Source organism: Somniosus microcephalus, chromosome 12 (assembly GCF_052327205.1).
Source record: "Somniosus microcephalus isolate GS21.2 chromosome 12, FLI_Smic_1.0, whole genome shotgun sequence".
Classification (NCBI taxonomy): Eukaryota; Metazoa; Chordata; class Chondrichthyes; order Squaliformes; family Somniosidae; genus Somniosus; species Somniosus microcephalus.
The window spans coordinates 197,827,727-197,841,353 of record NC_140998.1 but is presented as its reverse complement, the minus strand read 5'-3'; the positions used below and the strand labels follow the sequence as shown (position 1 = coordinate 197,841,353).

Sequence of the window (13,627 nt, the reverse complement as noted above, 5' to 3'; positions counted from 1 at the left end):
ACAGGGACCCTGTACAGTGGCCCTTACCCTGAATACACAGGGACCTTGTACAGTGACCCTTTCCCTAAATACACAGGGACCCTGTACAGTAACCTTACCCTGAATACACAGGGACCCTGTACAGTGACCCTTACCCTGAATACACAGGGACCCCGTACAGTGACCCTTACCCTAAATACACAGGGACCCTGCACAGTGACCCTTACCCTGAATACACAGAGACGATGTACAGTGAACCTTACCCTGAATACACAGGGACCTTGTACAGTGACCCTTACCCTGAACACACAGGGACCCTGTACAGTGACTCTTACCCTGAATACACAGGGACCCTGTACAGTGACCCTTACCCTGAATACGCAGGGACCCTGCACAGTGACCCTTATCCTGAATACACAGGGACCTTGTGCAGTGACCCTTACCCTGAACACACAGGGACCCTGTACAGTGACCCTTACCCTGAACACACAGGGACCCTGTACAGTGACTCTTACCCTGAATACACAGGGACCCTGTACAGTGACCCTCACCCTGAATACACAGGGACCCTGCACAGTGGCCCTTACCCTGAATACACAGGGACCCTGTACAGTGACCCTTTCCCTGAATACACAGGGACCCTGTACAGTGACCCTTACCCTGAATATACAGGGACCCTGTACAGTGACCCTTACATTGAACACACAGGGACCCTGTACAGTGACCCTTACCCTGAATACACAGGGATCCTGTACAGTGACACTTACCCTGAATACACAGGAACCCTGTACCTTGACCTTTACCCTGAATATACAGGTGGTGTTTATCCTGTGGTATGGGAGTGTTTACCATCAGGTGAGGGAATTGTAATATGTGGCGAGGGCTGTTTACCATGCATTGAGGATGTACTTACCATCGTGGTAAGGATGTACTTGTAGTATGCTGAGGTCATTCCCAATTCAGCAGCCTGTAATGGAAACCAATAGTCATGTGATCTGATAGCTACCAGGGGCCTCGGATAACATCTTGTCCGAAAGACGGCATGTCCGACTGTGCCACGCTCCCTCAGCATTGCACTTTTGAGTGTCAGTCTGGGTTATGGGGTTCGCGTTTCTGGGGTGATACTTGAACCCACGACCTTCTAACTGAAGGTGATTTGGCAGCAGCTGAGCCACGGCTAGCGCAAAGCACAAAGAGGTCAGTGAATCCAGCAGCAGCCTTTACAGGCCGGCAATAATCAAATGGCAAACCAGCGCAGGCCATTGAAGAGTTGGTTTTCACCTCCCGCCCCTACACCTGGCTTCACCTCACGCTTTACTGATCTGGACGAGGGAACTAGATGTAATATCTCCAAGTTTGCAGATGACACAAAGCTGGGTGGGCGTGTGTGCTGTGAGGAGGATGCCGAGAAACTCCAGGATGATTTGGACAGGTTGGGTGATTGGGCAGAAGCATGGCAGATGCAATATAACGTGGATAAATACGAGGTTATCCACTTTGAAACTTATAAAATTCTGACAGGACTGGACAGACTAGATGCAGGAAGGATGTTCCCGATGGTCGGGGAGTCCAGGACCAGGGGTCACAGTCTAAGGATAAGGGGTAAGCCATTTAGGACAGAAATGAGGAGGAATTTCTTCACCCAGAGAGTGGTGAACCTGTGGAATTCTCTACCACAGAAGGCAGTAGAGGCCAATTCATTAAATATATTCAAGAAGGAGTTGGATATATTTCTTAAGGCTAAAGCGATCAAGGGGTATGGGGAGAAAGCAGGGACAGGGTACTGAATTTGGATGATCAGCCATGATCACATTGAATGGCGGAGCAGGCTCGAGGGGCCGAATGGCCTACTCCTGCTCTTACCTTCTATGTTTCTATGTTTCTGAATGAAAGGGGTTCCAACTGTTGCAAGGACAGGTTCATGTCACACCCCTCTCTGCAACGTAGGCTACATCTCCCCCCACCCTCCCCTTGAGGGTTGCCCTCTCGTACTCCTCGACCCCCCCCCCCCCCCACCACCGAGGCAGGTCCCAACTGCATCCCTTCCCTGTAACAGAAGCCCCCAGAAAGCCTAGGGCCCTCACTTGACCTTTTTCAGAATGAGATAAGACACAGAAGCATTGGCGTCGATGATGATGGTGGAGATCTTGTCATCACGGATTTCTTTCAGCAGCGGCGTGGGGTCATTGGAATGGTCCAGCATTCGTATCGAGAGCGATTCCTTCGAAATCAGGAACTGCCGCACTAGCTCCTCCAGGCGAAGGAGGCCTGCAGAGGAGAGGCAAGAGGGAGCGAGACAACAACAAAAAATGGAGTTAGACTTCCAGTCACGGAGCTGAGATACCATAACAGAGATAGGGAGGAGCGAGGTCATGGAGGGATTTGAAAACAAGGATCTCAGCACTGTCTATAGAGAGCAACACTGGGTAGAGAGAAACTATTTCCTTTGATGGGAGAATCCAGAGTAAGGAGCATAATCTTAAAATTAGAGCTAGGCCTTGTAAGGCCAACTAAATATTGGGAAGACTGAAGCTATTGTCTTCGGTCCCCGCCACAACACTCCGTTCCCTAGCCACCAACTCCATCCCTCTCCCTGGCAGCTGTCTGAGGCTGTACCAGACTGTTTGCAACCTTGGTGTCATATTTGACTCTGAGATGAGCTTCCGACCACATATCACTAAGGCCACCCATTTCCACCTCCGTAACAACGCCCGACTCCGCCCCTGCCTCAGCTCATCTGCTGCTGAAACCCTCATCCATGCCTTTGTTGCCTCCAGACTTGACTATTCCAACGCACTCCTGGCCGGCCTCCCACATTCCACTCTCCGTAAAGTTGAGGTCATCCAAAACTCTGCTGCCCTTGTCCTAACCTGCACCAAGTCCCGTTCACCCATCACTCCGGTTCTCACTGAGCTACATTGGCTCCCGGTTAAGCAGCGCCTCGATTTCAAAATTCTCATCCTTGTTTTCAAATCCCTCCATGGCCTCGCTCCTCCCTATCACTGTAATCTCCTCCAGCCCCACAACCCCCCGAGATACCTGCGCTCCTCCAATTCTGGTGTCTTGAGCATCCCCGATTCTAATCGCTCCACCAATGGCGGCCGTGCCTTCAGCTGCCAAGGCTCTAAGTTCTCGAATTCTCTCCCTAAATCTCTCCGCCTCTCTACCTCTCTCTTTCCTCCTTTAAGACGCTCCTTAAAACCTACCTCTTTGACCAAGCTTTTGGTCACCTGCCCTAATATCTCCTTACGTGACTCAGTGTCAAATTTTGATTGATAACGCTCCTGTGAAGCGCCTTGGTACATTTTACGACAATAAAGGCGCTATATAAATACAAGTTGTTTTTGTTGTTGCGATGTCAGAAAGGGGAGTGGAAATCTGGAACTCTCTCCCCAAAATGCTGTTGAGGCTGGGGGTCAATTGACAATTTCAAAACTGAGATTGAGAGAATTTTGTTGGGTAAAGGTATTAAGGGATACAGAACCAAGGCGAATAGATGGATTTAAGATACAGATCAGCCATGATCTAATTTATTGGTGGAACAGGCTCGAGGGGATGAATGGTCTCCTCCTGTTCCTATATTCCTATGGTGATTGATACCAAACCAGTGGTGGACCAGATACACTCATACTTCTGCTCCTTGGAATGAAGGGAGCGAAGGGGCCATACTGGAGAGACAACTGAGATGGGAGAGAGTGAGGGGACAAGGCTGGAAGTGAGGGAATGTTTAGGCAAATCGATAGCGGCAGAAGTATTGGGGCCAATGGAGGGCCAAAGACTTGGCAGTTGGGAGTTTGAAAGTGCCGTTGTAAGTGACTCGAGGGAGAGTTTATTCTAGGGGTGGACACAGAAGGGTGTGGGATTGGAAGAGGGTGAGGGTAATGAGGGATACAAGGGAATGATCAGAGATGGACTTATCTGTGCTCAAGACTGTTAGATCCGTGGTTCAGTGGATAAAGAATTACACGGATGCTGTATATAACAAACAACAGGTCTTTACTGGAGGAGGGTCATCTCTAGACTGGAGTACAGAGGCATGCGCACAGCTTATATACCGGTGTGGTTACTGCCAGTACTACAGTATACAGGAGCTGTAAAAAGTAGTTCTGACTTAAAGCACATACACTACAAAGACCACAAGAGTAGAGAGGCCATGGGAGATGGCAAGGTCAAGAGGGTGGCAGTGAATATGGGTCAGGGAGTTTTTAGGAGGGAGAGGTTTAGGAAGCACGGGAGGGCAGTGAGCTCAGAGGAGAGAGGGCAAGGGTTGCTGGGGAAATCACCGAGGTTGAGAACTCGTGGGAGAGGGGATGAGGGAGACTGGGAGGAGTTTGGTTTTAGTGGGGGCAGGCTGTTGAGTGATTACAGAGAGTGAGCATCGATTTGTGTCCTTACATTCAGCCTTGGCACAGACGAGGCTGGTGGAGGGGCAGCTGGAGAACTTCAGGATACTGCTCACCGCCAGGCTGATGTCTTCATTACTGGGGTACAGGCTGATGGAAGCAAATCTCAAGTACTGTAATTTCGGGGTCTCTTCGGGACCAACCTTAATGTGGGGAATCTACAGAAAGAGAGTTTAGAGAAAGTTCAGATCCCTCACCCTGGCAGTCACCCTCAACTCATCCCAAACCCTCACCCTCACCCTCAACCCTCAACCCATCCCAAAACCCGCACCCTCAACTCATCCCAAACCTCAACCCTCACCCTCACCCTCACCCTCAACCCATCCCAAACCCTCAACCCTCAACCCATCCCAAACCCTCAACCCTCAACCCATCCCAAACCCTCAACCTCACCCTCAACCCTCAACCCATCCCAAATCCACACCCTCAACTCATCCCAACCCATGCCCTCACCCTCACCCTCATCCTCAATCCATCCCAAATCCTCACCCTCACCCTCAACCCATCCCAAACCCTCAACCCTAAACCTATCCCAAACCCTCACCCTCACCCTCACCCTCAATCTATCCCAAATCCTCACCCTGACCTTCACCCTCAAACCATCCCAAACCCTCGTCTACACCCTCAACCCATTCCAAACCCTCACCCTCAACCCATTCCAAACCCGCTCACTCAACTATTCCCAACCTATACCTTCACCCTCACCTTCACCCTCAACCAATCCCAAACCCTCACCCTTACCCTCAACTCATCCCAAACCCTCACCCTCACCCTCAATCCATCCCAAACCCTCACCCTCACCCTCAACTCATCCCAAACCCTCACCCTCAACCCATCCTAAACCCTCACCCTCAACCCACCCCAAACCCTCACCCTCAACTCATCCCAAATACTCACCCTCAACCCATCCTAAACCCTCACCCTCACCCATCCTAAACCCTCACCCTCAACTCGTCCCAAATACTCACCCTCAACCCATCCTAAACCCTCACCCTCAACCCACCCCAAACCCTCACACTCAACCCATCCCAAACCCACACCCTCACCCTCAATCCATCCCAAACCCTCACCCTCACCCTCATCCTCAATCAATCTAAATCCTCACCCTCACCCTCAACCCTCAACCTATCCCAAACCCTCACACTCACCCTCAATCTATCCCAAATCCTCACCCTGACCTTCATCCTCAATCCATCCCAAACCCTCACCCTCAACCCATTCCAAACCCGCACACTCAACTATTCCCAACCTATACCTTCACCCTCACCTTCACCCTCAACCCATCCCAAACCCTCACCCTCACCCTCAACTCATCCCAAACCCACACCCTCACCCTCAACCCATCCCAAACCCTCACCCTCACCCTCAACTCATCCCAAACCCACACCCTCACCCTCAACCCATCCCAAACCCTCACCCTCACCCTCAACTCATCCCAAACCCACACCCTCACCCTCAACTCATCCCAAACCCACACCCTCACCCTCAACCCATCCCAAACCCTCACCGTCACTCTCAATTCATTCCAAACCCGCACCCTCACCCTCAATTCATCCCAAACCCTCACCCTCACTCTCAACTCATCCCAAACCCACACCCTCACCCTCAATCCATCCCAAACGCTCACCCTCAACCCATCCCAAACCAACATGCTCAATCCATCCCAAACCCTCGCCCTCACCCTCAACCCAACCCAAACCCTCACCCTCACCCTCACCCTCAACTCATCCCAAACCCACACCCTCATCCTCAACCCATCCCAAACCCTCACCCTGAACCAATCCCAAACCCTCACCCTCACCCTCAACTCATCCCAAACCCTCACCCTGAACCAATCCCAAACCCTCACCCTCACCCTCAACTCATCCCAAATCCTCACCCTGAACCAATCCCAAACCCTCACCCTCAACCTAAACCCATCGCAAACCCGTATCCTCAACCCATCCTAAACCCTCACCCTCAACCCATCCTAAACCCTCACCCTCAACTCATCCCAAATACTCACCCTCAACCCATCCTAAACCCTCACCCTCAACCCATCCTAAACCCTCACCCTCAGACTCAACCCATCCTAAACACTCATCCTCAACTCATCCCAAACCCTCACCCTCACCCTAAGCCCACCCCAAACCCGCACCCTCAACCAATCCCAAACCCTCACCCTCAACCCATTCCAAACCCTCACCCTCAACCCATCCTAAACCCTCACCCTCTACCCATCCCAAACCCTCACCCTCAACCAATCCCAAACCCTCACCCTCAACTCATCCCAAACCCTCACTATCACCCTCAATCCAACCCATACCCTCACCCTCACCTTCACCCTCAACCCATCCCAAACCCACACCCTCACCCTCAACCCATCCCAAACCCTCACCCTCACCCTCACCAGCAACCTATCCCAAACCCTCACCCTCAACACATGCCAAACGCTCACCCACACCCTCAACACATCCCAAACCCACACCCTCACCCTGAAACCATCACAAACACTCGGCCTCACCCTCAACCCATCCCAAACCATCACCCTCAACCAATCCCAAACCCGCGCCCTCACCCTTAACTCATCCCAAATCCTCACCCTCACCCTCAACTCATCCCAAATCCTCACCCTCACCCTAGGCCCATCCCAAACCCTCACCCTCACCCTCAACTCATCCCAAATCCACACCCTCACCCTCAACCCATCCCAAACCCTCACCCTCAACCCATCCTAAACCCTCACCCTCAACCCATCCTAAACCCTCACCCTCAACTCATCCCAAACCCTCACCCTCACCCTAAGCCCATCCCAAACCCGCACCCTCAACCCATCCTAAACCCTCATCCTCTACCCATCCCAAACCCTCACCCTCAAACCATCCCAAACCCTCACCCTCAACCCATCCCAAACCCTCACCCTCAACCCATCCCAAACCCTCACCCTCAACCCATCCCAAACCCACACCCTCACCCTCAACCCATCCCAAACCGAAACCCTCACCCTCAATGGGGTTGGCTGGTGTGTGGTGGGGAGGGGTGGTGTGGGGTGGGGTGGAGTGTTTTGGGATGGTTTGAGGTTGGGTGGATAGGACTGGGATAGTTTGGGGTTGGGCGGAGCGGGGTTGGATGAGTTGGAGTGGGAATTTGTTAGTAGGGTGCGATGGGTTAGTATGAGGTGGGGTAGGGTGGTATGGGATGGGCTAGATTGGGAAGTGGTGAGGTAGACTGGGATGGGGTGGAATGGGGTGGGATAGTGTAGGGTGGGTGGAATGGGGTTGGTGCATTGGGGTGGGATGAGGTGGGATGTGGTGGAGTGAGGTGGGTAGGGTGGGATGGAATGGGATGGGCTGTGTTGGGCTGGGATGGGGTGGGATGGGTTGGGATGGGATAGGGTGGGCTGGGTTAGGCTGAGGTGGGATGGGTTGGGATGGGGTGGGGATGGAATGGGGTGGGATATGGTAGGATGGGTGCAATGTAGTGGGGTGCATTGGGATGGGATGCGGTGGGGATGTGTTGGAGTTTGTTGGGTGTGTTGCGGTGGATTTGGTTGTAATGGGATGGGGATGCAGTGGATTGTGCTGGGATGGGATGTGGTGGGGGTGTATTGGGGTGTATTGGGATGGGATGGTGTGCATTGTGTTGGGATGGAATGGGTTGGGGATGTGGTGGGGCGTGTTGGGGTGTGTTGTGGTGGGGATGGGGTGGGGATGTGTTGGGGTGTGTTGGAGTGGGGATGTGGTGGGGTGCGTTGGGATGGGATGGGGTGGGGATGTGGTGGGGATGTGTTGGGGTGGATTTTGCTGGGGTGTGTTGGGTATGTTAGGGTGTGTTGTGGTGTGTTGTGGTGTGTTGGGGTGTGGTGGGGCATGTTGTAGTGTGTTGGGATGTGTTTGGGCGTGCTGGGGTGTGCTGGGGTGGGATGGGATAGGGTGGATTGGGTTGGGATAGCTTGGGGTGTGGCTGTGGTGAGGTCAGCTGGGTTGGGATGGGATGTGGTGGGGGTGTGTTGAGGTGTGTTGGTATGTGGTGGGATGTGTTGGGATGTGGTGAGGTGTGTTGGTGTGTGTTGGGATGTGGTGGGGTGTGTTGGGGTGTGGTGGGGTGGGGTGTGTTTGGGTTTGTTGGGGTGGCATGTGTTGGGGTGTGTTGGGATGTGGTGGGGTGTGTTGGGATGTGGTGTGGTGTGTTGGGATGTGGTGGGGTGTGTTGCGGTGTGTTGGGATGTGGTGGGATGTGTTGGGATGTGTTGGGGTGTGTTTGGGTGTGTTGGGATGTGGTGGGATGTGTTAGGGTTTGTTGGAATGTGGTGGGGTCTGTTGGGATGTGTTGGGGTGTGTTGGGATGGGGTGATTTGATTGGGATGGGGTGGGATGTGTTGCGGTGTATTGGGATGTGTTGGGATGGGGTGGATTCGATTGGGATGGGATGGGGTGGGGTGTGTTGGGATGTGTTGGGGTTTATTGGGGTGTGTTGGGATGGGGTGGATTGGATTGGGATGGGATGTGTTGGGGTGTGTTGGGATGTGCTGGGATGTGTTGGGGTGTGTTGGGGTGCGTTCGCATGTGTTGGGGTGTGTTGGGATGTGGTGGGGTGTGTTGGGGTGTGTTGTGGTGGTGATGGGGTGGGGATGTAGTGGGGAGGTGTTGGGATGGGATGGGGTGGGGATGTGGTGGGGTGTGTCAGGATGGGATGGTGTGGGGATGTGTTGGGGTGGATGTGTTGGGTTGTGTTGGTGTGTCTTGAGGTGTGTTGGGGTGTGTTGGGATGTGCTGGGATGTGTTGGGATGTCATGGGTTGTGGGGGGATGTGTTGGGGTGTGCTAGTGTGTGTCGGGGTGTGTTGGGGTGTGTTGGGGTGTGTTGGGATGTGTTGGTTTGTGTTGGGGTGTGTTGCAGTATGTTGGGTTGTTTTGGCGTGTGTTGGAATGTGTTGCGATCTGTTGGGCAGTGTTGGGGTGTGTTGGGGTTTGTTGGAGTGTGTTGGGATGTGTTGGGGTGTGTTGGGTGTGTTTGGGTGTGTTGAGGTGTGGTGGAATGTGTTGGGTTGTGTTGGGATGTGTTGGGGTTTGTTGGGATGTGTTGGGGTGTGTTGGGGTGTGTTGGAGTGTGTTGGGGTGTGTTGGGTGATTTGGGGTGTGTTGGGATGTGTTGGGGTGTGTTGTGATGTGTTGGGGTGAGTTGGGGTGTGTTGCGGTGTGTTGGGAAGTGTTGGGGTGTGCTCGGATGTGTTCGGGTGTGCTGGGATGTATTGGGGTCTGTTGGGGTGTGTTGGGATGTGTTGGGGTGTGTTGGGGCGTGTGGGGATGTGTTGGGGTGTGTTGTGATGTGTTGGGGTGAGTTCGGGTGTGTTGGGGTGTGTTGGGATGTGTTGGGATGTGGTGGGGTGTGTTGGGATGTGGTGTGGTGTGTTGGGGTGTGGTGGGGTGTGTTGCGGTGTGTTGGGATGTGGTGGGATGTGTTGGGGTGTGTTTGGGCGTGTTGGGATGTGGTGTGATGTGTTAGGGTTTGTTGGAATGTGGTGGGGTGTGTTGGGATGTGTTGGGGTGTGTTGGGATGTGTTGGGATGGGGTGATTTGATTGGGATGGGGTGGGATGTGTTGGGGTGTATTGGGATGTGTTGGGATGGGGTGGATTGGATTGGGATGGGATGGTGTGGGGTGTGTTGGGATGTGTTGGTGTGTATTGGGGTGTGTTGGGATGGGGTGGATTGGATTGGGATGGGATGCATTGGGGTGTGTTGGGATGTGTTGGGATGGGGTGATTTGATTGGGATGGGGTGGGATGTGTTGGGGTGTATTGGGATGTGTTGGGATGGGGTGGATTGGATTGGGATGGGATGGGGTGGGGTGTGTTGGGATGTGTTGGGGTTTATTGGGGTGTGTTGGGATGGGGTGGATTGGATTGGGATGGGATGTGTTGGGGTGTGTTGGGATGTGTTGGGATGTGTTGGCGTGTGTTGGGGTGCATTCGCATGTGTTGGGGTGTGTTGGGATGTGGTGGGGTGTGTTGGGGTGTGTTGTGGTGGGGTTGGGGTGGGGATGTAGTGGGGAGGTGTTGGGATGGGATGGGGTGGGGATGTGGTGGGGTGTGTCAGGATGGGATGGTGTGGGGATGTGTTGGGGTGGATGTGTTGGGGTGTGTTGGTGTGTCTTGAGGTGTGGAGGGGTGTGTTGGGATGTGTTGGGATGTGTTGGGATGTGATGGGCTGTGGTGGGATGTGTTGGGGTTTGTTGGGATGTGTTGGGGTGTTGGAGTGTGCTGGGGCGTGTTGGGTGTGTTGGGGTGTGTTGGGATGTGTTGGGGTGTGTTGGGATGTGTTGGGGTGAGTTGGGGTGTGCTGGGGTGTGTTGGGGTGTGTTGGGGTGTGTTGGCGTGTGTTGGTGTGTGTCGGGATGCGTTGGGGTGTGTTGGGGTGTGCTGGGATGTGTTGGTTTGTGTTGGGGTGTGTTGGGGTGTGTTGGAGTATGTTGGGGTGTTTTGGCGTGTGTTGGAATGTGTTGCGATGTGTTGGGCAGTGTTGGGGTGTGTTGGGGTTTGTTGGAGTGTGTTGGAATGTGTTGGGGTGTGTTCGGTGTGTTTGGGTGTGTTGAGGTGTGGTGGAATGTGTTGGGTTGTGTTGGGATGTGTTGGGGTTTGTTGGGATGTGTTGGGGTGTGTTGGGGTGTGTTGGAGTGTGTTGGGATGTGTTGGGTGTGTTGGGGTGTGTTGGGATGTGTTGGGGTGTGTTGTGATGTGTTGGGAAGTGTTGGGGTGTGCTGGGATGTGTTGGGGTGTGCTGGGATGTGCTGGGGTCTGTTGGGGTCTGTTGGGATGTGTTGGGGTGTGTTGGTGTGTGTGGGGATGTGTTGGGGTGTGTTGTGATGTGTTGGGGTGAGTTCGGGTGTGTTGGGGTGTGTTGGGATGTGTTGGGATGTGGTGGGATGTGTTGGGATGTGCTGTTGTGTGTTGGGATGTGGTGGGGTGCGTTGCGGTGTGTTGGGATGTGGTGGGATGTGTTGGGATGTGTTGGGGTGTGTTTGGGTGTGTTGGGATGTGGTGTGATGTGTTAGGGATTGTTGGAATGTGGTGGGGTGTGTTGGGATGTGTTGGGATGGGGTGATTTAATTGGGATGGGGTGGGATGTGTTGGGGTGTATTGGGATGTGTTGGGATGGGGTGGATTGGATTGGATGGGATGGGGTGGGGTGTATTGGGGTGTGTTGGGGTGTATTGGGGTGTGTTGGGATGGGGTGGATTGGATTGGGATGGGATGCGTTGGGTTGTGTTGGGATGTGTTGTGGTGGGGATGGGGTGAGGATGTAGTGGGGAGGTGTTGGGATGGGATGGGGTGGGGATGTGGTGGGGTGTGTCAGGATGGGGTGGTATGGGGATGTGTTGGGGTGGACGTGTTGGGGTGTGTTGGTGTGTGTTGAGGTGTGGTGGGGTGTGTTGGGATGTGTTGGGATGTGTTGGGATGTGATGGGTTGTGGTGGGATGTGTTGGGGTGTGCTGGCGAGTGTTGGGGTGTGTTGGGGTGTGCTGGCGTGTGTTGGTGTGTGTTGGGATGTGTTGGGGTGTGTTGGGGTGTGTTGGGATGTGTTGCTTTGTGTTGGGGTGTGTTGGGGTGTGTTGGAGTATGTTGGGGTGTTTTGGCGTGTGTTGGAATGTGTTGCGATGAGTTGGGCAGTGTTGGGGTGTGTTAGGGTTTGTTGGAGTGTGTTGGGATGTGTTGGGGTGTGTTGGGTGTGTTTGGGTGTGTTGAGTTGTGGTGGAATGTGTTGGGTTGTGTTGGGATGTGTTGCGGTTTGTTCGGATGTGTTGGGGTGTGTTGGGGTGTGTTGGAGTGTGTTGGGGTGTGTTGGGAAGTGTTGGGGTGTGCTGGGATGTGTTGTGGTTTGCTGGGATGTGTTGGGGCCTGTTGGGGTGTGTTGGGGTGTGTTGGGGTGTGTGGGGATGTGTTGGTGTGTGTTGTGATGTGTTGGCATGAGTTCGGGTGTGTTGGGGTGTGTTGGGATGTGTTGCGGTGTGTTGGGATCAGTTAGGGTCTATTGGGATGTGTTGGGATGTGTTGGGGTATGTTGGGATGTGCTGGTGTGTGTTGGGATGTGTTGGGGTGTGTTAGAGTTTGTTGGGGTGTGTTGCGATGTGTTGGGGTGTGTTGGGGTGTGTTGGGTGGTGTTGGGTTGTGTTGGGATGTTTTGGGGTGTGTTGGGATGTGTTGGGATGTGTTGGGGTGTGTTGGTGAGTGTTGGGGGGTGTTGGGGACTGTTGGGATGTTTGGGTTGTGTTGGGATGTGTTGGAATGTGTTGGGGTGTGTTGATGTGTCGGGGTGTGTTGGGATGTGTTGGGGTGAGTTGGGGTGTGTTGGGGTGTATTGGGATGTGTTGCGGTGTGTTGGGGTCTGTTGCGGTCTGTTGGGATGTGATGGGATGTGTTGGCGTGTGTTGGGATGTGTTGGGGTGTGTTGGGATGTGTTGGGGTGTGTTAGAGTGTGTTGGGGTGTGTTGGGGTCTGTTGGGTTGTTTTGGGATGTGTTGGGATTTGTTGGGATGTGTTGGGGTGTGTTAGGGTGTGTTGGAGTGTGTTGGGGTGTGTTGGGTGTGTTGGGGTGTGTTGGGATGTGTTGGGGTGTGTTGGGATGTGTTGGGGTGTGTTGGGGTGTGTTGGGATGTGTTGGGGTGTGCTGGGGTGTGTTGGCATCTCTTGGGGTCTGTTGGGGTGTGTTGGGATGTGTTGGGTTGTGTTGGGATGTGTTGGGGCGTGCTGGGGTGTGTTGGCATGTGTTTGGGTGGTTTGGGGTGTGTTGGGGTGTGCTGGAGTGTGTTGGGGTGTGTTGGGGTGTGTTGGGATGTGTTGGAGTGTGTTGGGATGTTTTGGGTGTGTTGCGGCGTGTTGGGATGTGTTGGGGTGTGTTGGGGTGTGTTGGAGCATGTTGGGGTGTGTTGCAATGTGTTGGGGTGTGTTGCAATGTGTTCCGGTGTGTTGGGGTGTGTTGGGTTGTGTTGGGTTGTGTTGGGGTATGTTGGGATGTTTTGGGGTGAGTTGGGATGTGTTGGGGTGTGTTGCGATGTGTTGGGATGTGTTGGGGTGTGTTGGGGTGTGTTGGGGAATGTTGGGGTGTGTTGGGGAGTGTTGAGATGTTTGAGCTGTGTTGGGATGTGTTGGAATGTGTTGGGATGTGTTGGGCCGTGGGGTGTGTTGGGATGTGGTGGGTTGTGTTGGGGTGTGTTAGGATGTGTTGGGGTGTGTAGGGATGTGTTGGGGTGTGTTGTGATGTGTTGGGGT

At 53.7% G+C, this 13,627-nt stretch overlaps 1 protein-coding gene across 1 annotated transcript in view; it reads right to left on the bottom strand.

Moving 5' to 3' along the window:
• Positions 1-802: 802 nt before the first annotated feature.
• Positions 803-13,627, bottom strand: part of LOC147109867 (glutamate receptor ionotropic, kainate 5-like) — a 612,408-nt gene continuing 599,583 nt past the window's right edge. Inside the window, exons 5-7 of the mRNA XM_086002406.1 lie at positions 4,375-4,540; positions 2,069-2,247; positions 803-946 (exon numbers count right to left, since the gene is read on the bottom strand). Coding sequence (XP_085858532.1) covers positions 803-946; positions 2,069-2,247; positions 4,375-4,540 — 489 coding nt within the window. The remainder of the gene's footprint in view (positions 947-2,068; positions 2,248-4,374; positions 4,541-13,627) is intronic.